Source organism: Rattus rattus, chromosome 2 (genome assembly GCF_011064425.1).
Source record: "Rattus rattus isolate New Zealand chromosome 2, Rrattus_CSIRO_v1, whole genome shotgun sequence".
NCBI classification, from domain to species: domain Eukaryota; kingdom Metazoa; phylum Chordata; class Mammalia; order Rodentia; family Muridae; genus Rattus; species Rattus rattus.
Genome location: NC_046155.1, coordinates 9,676,233 through 9,688,346, shown reverse-complemented (window position 1 = coordinate 9,688,346; position 12,114 = coordinate 9,676,233). Strand labels below are relative to the sequence as shown.

Here is a 12,114-nt window from a genome sequence, read left to right as displayed (position 1 = left end):
ACCTTACTCATCTTCACTTTCCTTTCATACAGGGTCAGGCCGACTGCAGCTCAGAGGCCGCCGTTCAGCCGGCCACAGACTACTACTTCCACTTCTACCGCCTGTGTGACTGAGCTGCCTCCCAAGGCACTGCCACAGCCGGGACTGGGGTCCCTGGGCCCTCAACACTGGATGCAAATGTGTTACACTGGAGCCTGCTGCAGGCCAGCTCTCTGCTCTTCACTGCCTCCCTTGATTGGAGACTGGAAGTCCTTACACTGGAGTTGCTGGGCCAACTGTTCACCCTCACACAGCACAGAGAGGGCTAGAGGGGGCAGCCTCTTGGCTTTTCCTTCTGGCCATCTCCTTGGAACATCACAGGACTAATTCATGGCTGTTTAGTCATGGATCCTGGAGGGCTGGCTTGCCCACTCCCACTCTCCCTGCCTTCCCTTCTGAGCTGTGGTGGAGCGAAGACCCACAGCAGTTGGACCCAGACCTCTAACACCTGGCTGGACCCCATGAGTCCATGCGGAGTTAATAACTCACCCTTTATGCTGTTCCCAGGAGGGACAGCTTGGTAGTAACTTCCTGGGGTTTGACTGTTACACTAGACCTGGATTTCTAAGCTTTAAGTGTGGTTGGTTTCAGGAGTTTTCCCTGGGACAGCTTAGTTCCTAAGAATTCCTGAGGTAGTCAGGGCTGCCCTGAATAGCTGGAGAAGCTGACCTTGTGCCTTAAGTGTACTAGTGCCTGTGGAACCCACCCTCGCAGGGCTGAACCAGTGGGGCTGACAGGCCATGGACCCTTGAACCTGGAGTACCCTGGAAGGAGTGGCTCCCTGTGAGCTCCCAAACTCATGATGGAGTGGGTGACGAGCAGAGGAGCAGGAATCCCTGCAAGCAGTAGACAGGTTTCCACTGGAAGGTGAACGCAGAGAACGTTTATTAATGATGTAATTACTGAATGCACTTAAAGCACGGTACCAAGGAGCAGGGTAGAGCAGGGAAGCCGAGTGGGCCTCAGCATGGAGGGACACTAGCAGACAGGACTCCCAGGTCCTCTCTCCTGGCTTGGGTCCATGCCCAGTGGGTCTCATCTCTGCCTCTTCCACCCCGAGGAAAGGAGTGGTGGGTTTAAGAGATTTTACTCAAGTGGCAATGTCAGCATTTCCTGGTAGCACCTACAGCATTCCGATTGCATGCAGGCTCCTGGAAGGAGTGTGCCAATCATTTACCGCATGCCCTGGGTTCAGCAGTGGGAAAGGGAATAATGCTCTTGGGAAACCAGGCCCTACTTTTCCAGCCTCCCATTCTGAGCTCTACATGGGAGGCATCTCTATCGGGCGCTGAGTTTGGGAAGCCTATGAACTGTGGGTCCTGCCAAGGACCTCAAAGCACTTACCCTCAGGGTAGGGACACAGCAGGGATGCCCTGCCTCCAGGCTTTCTCCCCAGCTTGGCTCCATTCCTCCGTTCTGCCATCACAACTCCCCACATCAGGTCACGCTTGCCTTCTGACCTTGTTCTGTTCTCCCACAAGGTCGTCCTGCCCACGGTACCTTAAGATTGCCCAGCCTCACTGCTTTAGTGGCATGCTGGGGCTCCCTTACAAGAGAGGCAAGTGTTCAACTGTGGCCCCTCAGTCCTTAACTGGAAAGTGACCCTCTTCTACCCCCTGGAGTCCATCTGGACACAGCCAGCCCGAGGCCCACTGGCAGCTGCCTGCTCGCATGCCTGGGAAGAGGTCCTCAGTGAGTTGGGGCCAAACTTGGGCTCCAAGCTGCTTGAGGGGGTCAACCTTGGACCAAAGTTGCCTTAAGCCCCAAATGTAGAAGGGCTTAGGGGAAGGTGTAAGGGCCGCAGGCTGGAAGCTGACAGCCTAGCTGGCACTCCCTTCCTCTCTTCCTTCTGCTGTTCCTATAGCCACTGGGCTAATCTCCCCCTCGCTTTAAGCTGTATATAGGGCCCCCAGCACAGATCCCTGCCCATGCTGTACCCCTTAGCAGCCTGCGTGTTCATAGAGCATCTCCCTTCTGGTTAACTCCCTTTTCTCCATGGCTCTGACTCCTATTTATCATGTACTCACTCTGACTCTGAGGAAGGCAGGGAGGTGCCACCCAGCCTACTTGCTTCCTGTCCCCCAAATGGTCCTCTTCGTAAGTGAATAGACATATAAATAAATGTATAAATACGGCTTTGTATCTGCACTTGCCTCTGGCATCTTCTTCAGATCGTTCTGGTGGGAGTCATCTCAGACCAAGCTGACTAGAATCTAGTCTGAGGGGCTTAGGATTCCTGGCCACCACAGAAAAAGATTAGAAAGCTACTCCATATCTTTATGTCCCTCATCCTTGGACTTGGGCTGACCACACACACGTCCAAAAGACCTTCCTCATGTACCTGCCACTGCCCATCCAAAAAGAATCCATTTGAGGGAACAGGCTGACCTTAGAGGACCACAGCCCAAAGACAGTGGCTGCCTTCAGACTGGTCCAGGGGAAAACTGACTGCTGTTAGGTCCTGGAGAAGTTTGCTCTAAAACAACATAGAGGTAGGCATGGACCTTTCTTTCCTATCCACAGGTAAACCTGAAACTAATGACAAGGTGACACTGCTACATAGCCCTTGACCCCTTGGGGAGGACACAGATTTCTAGCATCAGGTACTAGTGAAAGGCAGCTAGGAAGTAGAAAAGGGACTTCAATAGTCACGGAACCTGGTTCCCTCCCCTCAGAATGGACATGAGGCAGGCCTGTCACACATCTGCCTTTATTATAAACAGCAGGTGGGACATGTAGCAATGGTAAAAAATTAATTTACAAAAGCAGAGACTTGGTGAGCTGCCTGGTGGGTACCTGGAAGAGGAAAGTAGAATTGAGAATGAGTCCAATGACGTTTCGCATTCCCTCCCTGTAACCCTAGGCCCCTTGAGCAAGGGCTATCCAAGAGCCAACAGGAATGAACGATCACTGAGGGTGGGTCACCAGAAGTGACTTCAGTGCCTGTTCAGTGTATTATCTGTTCTGAGTCCCAGTTCCCTTCCAAGTCATCTGTGTGTGACTTCAAAGAATGCAGATCTAAGACCATAGTTAGCCTTCACCCACACCCCTACCAAGTACACCCCAAAGCTTGAGTGAGCCCTTGAGTATATGGAGAACACAGAGTGGAGACACCAGGTCACTTGGCTCAAATCCCCATGAAGGGTGGGGAGTTCTGATCGTCCCCAGTCTTTCCGTCCCCATGAACCGTAGTCTTGCATGGAGGGGACCCACTGATGTGGCTCTCTGAGGCTTCTTCAGACATGCGCTGTCTCGTCCCAGCGCTTACCCTTGGACACTCATACGTAGATGCCGACCCACAGCAGGAGGAAGAGGACTCCAAAGCCCATGAAGAGGGAGGCCACCAAGGAGATGAGGAGCTCTTTGTAAACATCGCGCGTGTACTTGGTAGAGGTGACCTCGTAACTAGGTAGGACCGCTAAGGAGAAGCAAAGATGGGCTACAGTGCAGGAGCTCTCTAGGATTAACCCTCATGGGACATAGAGGCTAAGGGATTCCTGGGAGGTTTGTCTGGCTTGATGCAGCCAGGCAGAGGGGCCCAAGACATGGCACTGACTGATGGCCCACACCATACCTTGAACGTCCATGAGGAGAAGAAGCCCACAGTACTTGGGCCAATCGCCTCTAGTTGTGTATCACTCAGAGTACAGGTAGGACTATGTGCCAAGCTCCTGACGCCTGAGCAAACCCCTGTTTAAATCAGCTTTCTGCTGGGTGTAATGGTACATTCATGGGATCCCTGCACTCTCTGGAGGCAGAGGCAGGTGGACCACCATGAGTTTCACATCAGCAATGTCTGCACAGTGAGACCCTGTCTCAAAACCAGACCAAACCAAACACCCAAATACCAACACACCACCTTTCGAACCTCAGTTTGAAAAGCAAACCGAACTAACTTGATGTTGGAAAACAAGGCCATGGCTTGTCCTTAGGCAGCACCAGCCTCCTCCTAACTCACTTCGTCTCAATCCCACCCCAAAGGAAACAAGGAGCAGTTATCCAATGTGGTATCTCTCTCAGTTCTATGGTCACTAATTCTGGCCCCTGGGCGCAAATAAAGGATACACGAAGAACCAGGCAGTGAAGAACATGCCGATGGCCAGAAGTACCACAGTCAGGTGAGGGAAGACAGCCGGGTTCACTGGGCTGGTATACCTACTCATGGCCTCGAGCTCCTAGAGAAGAAAGCACATCAGTCTCAGTTTCAATCTGGGGAGGCCTTAGAGCTGCTGTGTACTGCTGAGAACTCCTTCAAGTGAGTCACTATATACAATCATTGTGTGTGTTACATTTAATTACCTTTATCTACTCTGCGTATGTGTGTGGGTTAAGGTGCCAATGAGTGCATGGGAAAGTCAGAGGACAAATTGCAAGAATTGGCTTTCTCCTTCCACCATGTGGGTCCTGGGGATTGACCTCAGGTCACCAGGCTTGAAAGTGGGTGCATTTACCTGCTGAGCCATTTTGCAGGCCATTTCCCACTTTCTTTTTAAATTTGGGTGGAAATTAGAGGACAACTTTCTGAGAGTCCCCTTCTGCTGTGATTGAGGCAAGGTCTCTCTTGGTTTTTGGTCACTGTGACTCGTATCCCAGGCTAGCCCTCAGGCTTCTGGGCATTTCTCCTCCATCTATTTTCCATCTTGCTATGTGTGGATTCTGGGATTATCACATCTGGCTTTTTTTGTTTTGTTTTTTTGAGACAGGGTTTCTCTGGGTAACCTTGGCTGTCCTGGAACTCACTCTGTAGACCAGGTTGGCCTCAAACTCAGAGAGAGAGATCTGTCTGCCTCTGCCTTCTGAGATTAAAGGCGTGCGTCACCATCACCTGGCCACATCTGGATTTTAAAAAATAATGTGGGTTCTGGGATCCAACTCAGTTCATGAGTCATCTCCCAGCCCTCTATCACATCTTAAAGTAGAGACGTGGAAGGCTGTGTCGTGGAGCATTTGCCTAGCATGCATGAAGTCTAAAGTGTGATCCCCAGTGCTGGGAAACAAAACGACAATAACAATGAAGAATGGCAGCAGCAGCTTTTCTTCCAGTGAGATAAGAGTGGCTAAGAGTCAGAGGCCCAGGCATATAAAGGGATAGAGGAAAATGGCTCTTAGGGTTTTCTAGCTAATGATCACTACGTAAGTCATGGCTCTGCCTGGGAGAAAATGCATAAAGAAAAAGCTTGCTCACAATTTCCATTGCTTTTGGATCTGTGTCCACACTCTAAGCTGTTGATTTGTGCAGGAAGCAAGAACCTAGACTAGCACAGACAGCTCAAATTCTAATTCAGGAGTATTCTTTTTCACTGCCTTAGAAGGGAGCCACAGGGATCTCCTGGCAGAAGACAATTGGGATAATTCTGGCCCTAGTGAATCATCAGCGTCTGAGTTAAGTAGTTGTAACACTATTTTTGTCACAAGGCTGATGCATGATTGGAGAAAGATGAATGTTGACACAGCTAGCTTACTGCCCAGCATAGAGTAATTCCTCAATAGGTATTTGTTTCCTTCCTAAAGTTGCAGAGAAGACGATGAGATAATCCCTGTGAAAGGGCCATAAACGTAAAGTTCTGTACAAATGTTAACTTCCATTGTCACTCCCTAGCCAATGTTTCTAAAGTCCAGAACATAACAACTCCAGAGAAGTAAACTGAGCCCATTGTTCTAAGAGACACAGAAATTCAATTCAGTAAACAATTATGTCCCCCTTCCCCCCCTAAAAGAGCTAAGGACAATTGCTGCCATTTATGGAACCTCCAAATGCAGGCCCAGTGTTTGGCAACAGGAATACAAAGACGAATAGACATCATCCCAGAACTAGATGCACGTCAGATGGTGGTCACTAGGAGGCGTGGCAGAGAAAAAGAGAAGTCCATGAAACGTGGCAAGAGGTGTGCATAGACTGAGAGCTCCCAGAAGACAGACAAGCACCTATGAGAGATTTAAGTGTTTTATCAGGGAATGACATTTATACAAGGGCCTTGCGGGGTGAGTAAGATTTCAGCAAGGGAAGCCTTCCAGATAATGATAACTGATCATAAAAAAAGAGAAACAAAAGCACGAGGGTTTTCAAAGTGCACCCTGTGACCTTGAGACTTATAATCAATGACTTCATAAGCATTGTGATGGAAATCTCACCCTGAGGAATACATGGTAAGTGGTTTGCTTTCCCGTCCCTAACTCAAACTAGAGTTTCAGCGGCGCCCCACCCACCGGGCACTGCATACTGAGGCCTCTGCGGAAGAACGCGGTGAGGACCGGGCACACAAGAGCCCTAGGTCCGGACCCACTGCGCTGTCCACAACTCCCATCATCTCACCATTTTGCCCCGCACAGGATAAACCACCGATCCGCCACCGGAAGAACACGTCGGCTGGAGCAAGCGCGTTGAGCAACAGGAAAAGGATGTGGTCCGTTGCGCGTGGCATTGTGGGACTTGTAGTCCCATGTTTTCAGGGTAACGGGAACTAGGACTTTGGGGACCTACTGTGAGTATCATGGGGTCGGACTGTGGGAAAGGGTGGTGTAAAGTTTAGTTTTTTAATTCACTTTTTCCCGGAAAGAATGCCCACTGTGAAATCTGCTAACGGACGTGGCACGGCCTACACTACACTTCCCAGGAGGCTGTTCGCGCCTGGTAGGTCACGTGACGAGAGCGCGGGCTTTGGAAGGCGGCGAAGCTGGAAACGATTTCGGCTCGACATTGTAAGAACAGGCTTGTGGCTGTCCACAGAACACTGGGGATCCAAAACACTGCTAGCTAGGTGAAGCCTCGTGCACTCGAGGTGGAGTGAGGTCTCGCGGAAGCGTCTCGAGAGCGGCGAGGGCCGCGGAGCAACACCAAGCAGCCCGGGGCTTGGGCTATTCACACTGATCCGAACATCTCTCTTCGCTGGAAGGAAGAAGGTGATACCCTCCTGCTCGTGAGGACTAAGAGATCAGAGCGGGTTCTTCCTAGGGCCCTTGTGAGGAGTATGGAACGGGGAGGTTTTCCTATTTAAGGAAATAGGTTTATGGTCTGCTGACATCAATAGACAGTGTGTGCTTTTTTGTATTTCTGGCTGAGGCAGGTGTTGGAAATGTCCCAAGGACATTTCTGGGTAAGGGAAGCCTGGAAGATTCCTCAGAACAGTGGGGCCTAGTTAATAAGGTGATTGATAAGTTGGCCTTCGGGCACCGGGGCGCAGGGAAGCTAGGTGTGTTTTTATCCTGCCTACAGCCATTTCATTTAAGGCTTTGCTATCTGCAAGGTCCTGTGGAGGCTGGACCGAGACTATAAGAACAGAACAGGTTTCCCCCTGTGTGACTTAATGGGTGGTAATATCCTATATTCACTCTAGCAAAGTAGTGAGGTGTGAACCTTGTGGTTGACTAGGGAACATGGCCCAGCATTTGGTGATGTGTGTGTTCCATCTGGTGTTTTGGTTGACCAGTTCTGCAAGGCAGAAATGATTAACGTTCTTATTTTACAACTCAGAAATGACTCTTGTTTCACAATCCTGAAGATGTAGAGCACTTGCTAGGTCTCTAGGTCAGTCCCCATTGGTATACACACACGCACACACAAACACACCAGGTTCAAGGTTGAGTGTTTTTATTTGACTTCTGGGTTAGGGATTCGACATGGGGCTTCATCCATTCTAGGCAAACTACTGTATTAGTGAGAGCGACAATCTTCAGCCCCAAGGCCGAGCGTTTGCTGTTTGTATTCTTAAAGGAACCACAGTAGTATGGACCAGGAAGAAGTAAGAAAGGATGGCAGGAGGAAGACACAGCTTAGCAAGAGAGAGGCGGGCCTTTTTACTAGGCTTCCATACTATACAAGCAATGGTGCCATGTGTGCTGAGGTGTTTGTAGTCAGGAAGGGGACTGTATGTATAGTGCCTCTTGGGCTTCAGAAAAGAGAGTGAAGTAAGATTGGAAACAAATAAGAGGAACTGGCAGGACTTTCTTATGGCGTGGACGCACACTGGGCGAGCATGATGACCTTAATAAATTATATATTAGAAAATTCTTTTATTATACATTTAACACATTGATATGACTGGTACAATGCAGATATTTTTGTTTAAGATTGATTCTCTTTTCCCAACTTAATTTTTTGTTTGTTTTTGAGACAGGGTCTTACTGTGTAACCCTGGCTGGCCTGGGACTTGCTATGAGAATAGGCTGGCTTTGAACTCAAGAGATCCACCTGCCTCTGCCTTCCAAATGCTGGGATTAAAGGGATGTGCCATCATTCACAACTAGTTTTTTGTTTCGTTTTGGTTTTGTTTACCTCTTTTTCTTTAAAATCCATTTAAAGAAAAATGGTTAGATAAAAGGAAAATTAATGTCTCCAGTTGGAAGAGCCAAAAATTGTGAGGAAAGTTTTGGAATTGCTTCCCTTGGAACAATTTGAGGGAAGTCTTGAACCACAGATGTGCAGTACTGGGCTCTGTGAATCCAGAAGGCCAGCCCTTAAATCAGGATATGAGTGGAAGTCATGGGCTTTATGTTTCAGACTTAGTTGTGGGAAGAGAGTACAAGAGGAGGACTTAAAACTCTCCTGACATCCTGATAAAAACAGACCCTTAGGCACTAAGGGTGATGGGAAGGGAAGGGTACCAGCATATGAGATGGCCACTGGTCCTCATTCAGAGGTGTATCCCTTAGGTCTGCTGCATCAGTTAAGCATCAGAGAAACAATAAGTCAGACATGGTCATATTTGCATAGCCGGTACTTACCCTGTTCTTTTTTTTTTTTTTTGGAGCTGGGGACCTGTTCTTAAATCCCCAACCCCTACTTAACCTGTTCTTAAGGGCTCACGTCGGCCTTTGTGATCTCAGGACCCTTCAAGCTGAGCCAAGCACTCTTGCCTTCTAGGGTCCGTGATAAAGATTAGAGTTGAAGTCACTCTGTGTGACAGATTGTGCCGTTGCGTTATTCAGAGCCCTTGAGTTATTCAAGAGCATCCAGGGTCTCATTCCTTGAAGCACCAGCTCAGCTTCTGGTTCTCAGGAGGCCTGCTTGTTAGTTGGGTGCGCTGTAGATGTCCTGAATGAGGCTTCTTGTTCCCCTTTGCATCTTCTGCTCTGTTGACTTAGAGTCCAGTTATGCGTCGTATTAAATTTGATTAAGCATGGGGTTAATCAAATGCACCCTAAAACTTTTGTTCCTTCTGTATCCTCCAAGATCCTCCTCTCACTTGTCTTTTGTTGTTGTTGTTGTTTGTTCTTTGTTTTAGCCATTGCTCCTGTGTTACCATGGGAATTCAAGGCCTTGCCAAACTAATTGCTGATGTGGCTCCCAGTGCCATCCGTGAGAATGACATCAAGAGCTACTTTGGTCGCAAAGTGGCCATTGATGCCTCCATGAGCATTTACCAGTTCCTGATTGCTGTTCGTCAGGGTGGGGACGTACTGCAGAACGAGGAGGGGGAGACCACCAGCCACCTGATGGGCATGTTCTACCGTACCATCCGCATGATGGAGAATGGCATCAAGCCGGTGTATATCTTTGATGGCAAACCACCACAGCTGAAGTCAGGGGAGCTGGCCAAACGCAGTGAGCGGCGCGCAGAGGCCGAGAAGCAGCTGCAGCAGGCTCAGGAGGCGGGGGCAGAGGAGGAGGTGGAAAAGTTCACCAAGCGGCTTGTGAAGGTCACCAAGCAACACAACGATGAGTGCAAACACCTGCTGAGCCTCATGGGCATCCCATACCTTGATGCGCCCAGCGAGGCAGAGGCCAGCTGTGCTGCCCTGGCAAAGGCTGGCAAAGTCTATGCCGCAGCCACGGAGGACATGGACTGCCTCACTTTTGGCAGCCCCGTGCTAATGCGACACTTAACTGCCAGTGAGGCCAAGAAGCTGCCCATCCAAGAGTTCCACCTGAGCCGCGTCCTGCAAGAGCTGGGTCTGAACCAGGAGCAGTTTGTGGATCTGTGCATCCTGCTGGGTAGCGACTACTGTGAGAGTATCCGTGGCATTGGACCCAAGCGGGCCGTGGACCTCATCCAGAAGCATAAGAGCATTGAGGAGATCGTGAGGCGCCTGGATCCCAGCAAGTACCCTGTTCCGGAAAACTGGCTCCACAAGGAAGCCCAGCAGCTCTTCCTGGAGCCCGAAGTACTGGACCCAGAGTCTGTGGAGCTGAAGTGGAGTGAGCCAAACGAAGAAGAGTTGGTCAAATTTATGTGTGGTGAAAAGCAGTTTTCTGAGGAGCGGATTCGTAGTGGGGTCAAACGGCTGAATAAGAGCCGCCAAGGCAGCACCCAGGGACGCCTAGATGATTTCTTCAAGGTGACAGGCTCACTCTCCTCAGCCAAGCGCAAGGAGCCGGAGCCCAAGGGGCCTGCCAAGAAGAAAGCAAAGACTGGGGGAGCAGGGAAGTTCAGAAGGGGAAAATAAATGTGTCCTTTCCTCCGCTGTCCCTTGGCCCCAGGACAGTGTTTTGTACCCTCAGCTAGAGCACATCCCTCTCGTCCCTCGTCCCTCGCCCCGCGTCTTGAGGACAAGTTCATTGCTTCCCAGCCCTGCCCTTCAGAGCTTTCCCTCGCTTGACCCTGTGGCAGGAAGACCGTAGCTCTGCTTTTCCTCATTTTTAGCTCAGGAAAGAGGTCAGGCTCAAACCACTTCTCAGGTTAATGGACACTATCCATTGTTCTGTGTAACTGCTAGCAGTATTTTAAGGGAGAAGATGAAGCAGGGAGAGAGTGTAGGAGATAATTTCCCAGCTGGCCAGCTGGTGGGGGAGAGGTGACTAGAGCGCGACTGACGACTGCTCTTTCTAATTTCACTGTGCCCTGGAAGACAGCCATCAGTCTGGGATTAGCTGATGAGAGAGCCGCAAAGAGAGAAACAGAGGAGTCTGGCGACAACAGATTTAATACTGACTGGCTGTTTTGTGGACTTGCTGTCTGGTGAGCCCAGTAGTTGCGCAGGGGAGTGAAAACACAGTGTTTAGGTTTAGGTTTGTAGTGTTTGGTTTTGTCTCTCCCCTCTCCAGTGTTGGGAATTGAACCCAGGGCAAAGGAATTAAGTGTACCACTGACCTGTAGCTCCAAGTGATGTTCTGACGGCCTTTCTGAGGCAATCAATTTAATTGAGGTTTTGGAAGAAGAAACTTGTTCATGGGCTGTTTCTATTTTAAAAGATGTGAAGAAAAAAAATCAATAAAATTATAAAAGCGATCAGAATGTGGCTTTCTGAATGTTTGAAAATGCCCTGAGTGTTTTAGTTTCCTGTAGAATAAATAGAATGGTCTTCTTTCCCCTCTTAAATCCCCAATAGCCTGGGATTGCCCTGGTAGCGAGTGTTTGTTTAGGAGTGACCACAAGGTGGCGCTGTACCCATGTCATGTGGCCACAGCAGCAGTGGTGGCACCAGCCTTTCGTACTTCAGGAGTTTGAATAGCTTGGCTGAATTTCACATGTTCACTGGTCTGAGATAAAGGAGTCCCCTGGAACAGTCTTGTTACTTAGATAAACTATCTCATAACATCCAGGCATTTCGATAGGTCACTTGATAAACACTTGCCATTCAGAGACCTTGTCCCACCAGGTGCTGGTGGGGCACACCTTCAGTGCGTCCAGGTGGCTGAGACAGGTCAGTCTCCAAGTTCAAGTCAGCCCGGTCTACAGAGCAGGTTCTAGGACATCCAGGGCTACACAAATCCTGTCTTGACAAACCAATAAAACAAGTAAGTAAGTAAAAGAAGCCTTGTTCTTTTTGAGATTTCATGTGATCAGGGAGAACAGTTGAAAGTTTTTTTTTTTTTTTTTTTTTTTCGGGAGCTGGGGACCAACCTAGGGCCTTGCGCTTGCTAGGCAAGCGCTCTACCACTGAACTAAACCCCCAACCCCGAAAGTTTTTAAGTACTAGTACACTTAGGGTTCTCCAGAGGAGCAGAAGGGCTAGAATAAGTTATGTATATGTTAAAAGCAGATTCCCTAGAGTGGCTTACGGGGTGTGGTCCAGCTAGTCTAGAAAAGCCAAGAATTCAGTAGTTCAGTCTTCAAGGGATGTCTCAGCTGGTCTTCAGTCTACGTGAAGACTGCCAAAGATGTAAGCTCTGTACCAGAGAAGGATGTCTCGGCGAGA

The 12,114-nt window shown here is 49.3% G+C and overlaps 3 protein-coding genes across 6 annotated transcripts in view; 2 read left to right on the top strand and 1 right to left on the bottom strand.

Moving 5' to 3' along the window:
* Nucleotides 1-828, top strand: part of Myrf (myelin regulatory factor) — a 30,767-nt gene extending 29,939 nt beyond the window's left edge. Inside the window, exon 27 of the mRNA XM_032891594.1 lies at nt 33-828. Within this exon, the coding sequence (XP_032747485.1) occupies nt 33-113 (81 nt within the window). The 3' untranslated portion in view covers nt 114-828. The remainder of the gene's footprint in view (nt 1-32) is intronic.
* A 1,905-nt stretch (nt 829-2,733) lies between these two features.
* Tmem258 (transmembrane protein 258) lies at nt 2,734-6,434 on the bottom strand. Its single transcript, XM_032891595.1, has 4 exons — nt 6,353-6,434; nt 4,105-4,214; nt 3,308-3,444; nt 2,734-2,835 (listed from the first exon to the last, which is right to left on the bottom strand). Exons 1-3 carry the CDS (start codon nt 6,353-6,355, stop codon nt 3,318-3,320), a joined length of 240 nt encoding a protein of 79 aa, XP_032747486.1. The 5' UTR covers nt 6,356-6,434; the 3' UTR covers nt 2,734-2,835; nt 3,308-3,317.
* Nucleotides 6,435-6,476: 42 nt separating this feature from the next.
* Fen1 (flap structure-specific endonuclease 1) lies at nt 6,477-11,204 on the top strand. Of its 4 annotated transcripts, none has more exons than XM_032891591.1 (2): nt 6,477-6,521; nt 9,261-11,204. In XM_032891591.1, the coding sequence occupies exon 2, from the start codon at nt 9,280-9,282 to the stop codon at nt 10,420-10,422; it is 1,143 nt and encodes a 380-aa protein (XP_032747482.1). In that variant the 5' UTR covers nt 6,477-6,521; nt 9,261-9,279; the 3' UTR covers nt 10,423-11,204. The 4 variants fall into 4 exon arrangements, with proteins under 4 accessions (XP_032747482.1, XP_032747483.1, XP_032747480.1 ...); XM_032891592.1 differs by lacking the exon at nt 6,477-6,521 and adding an exon at nt 6,652-6,670; XM_032891589.1 differs by lacking the exon at nt 6,477-6,521 and adding an exon at nt 6,682-6,738.
* The last annotated feature ends 910 nt before the right edge of the window (nt 11,205-12,114 follow it).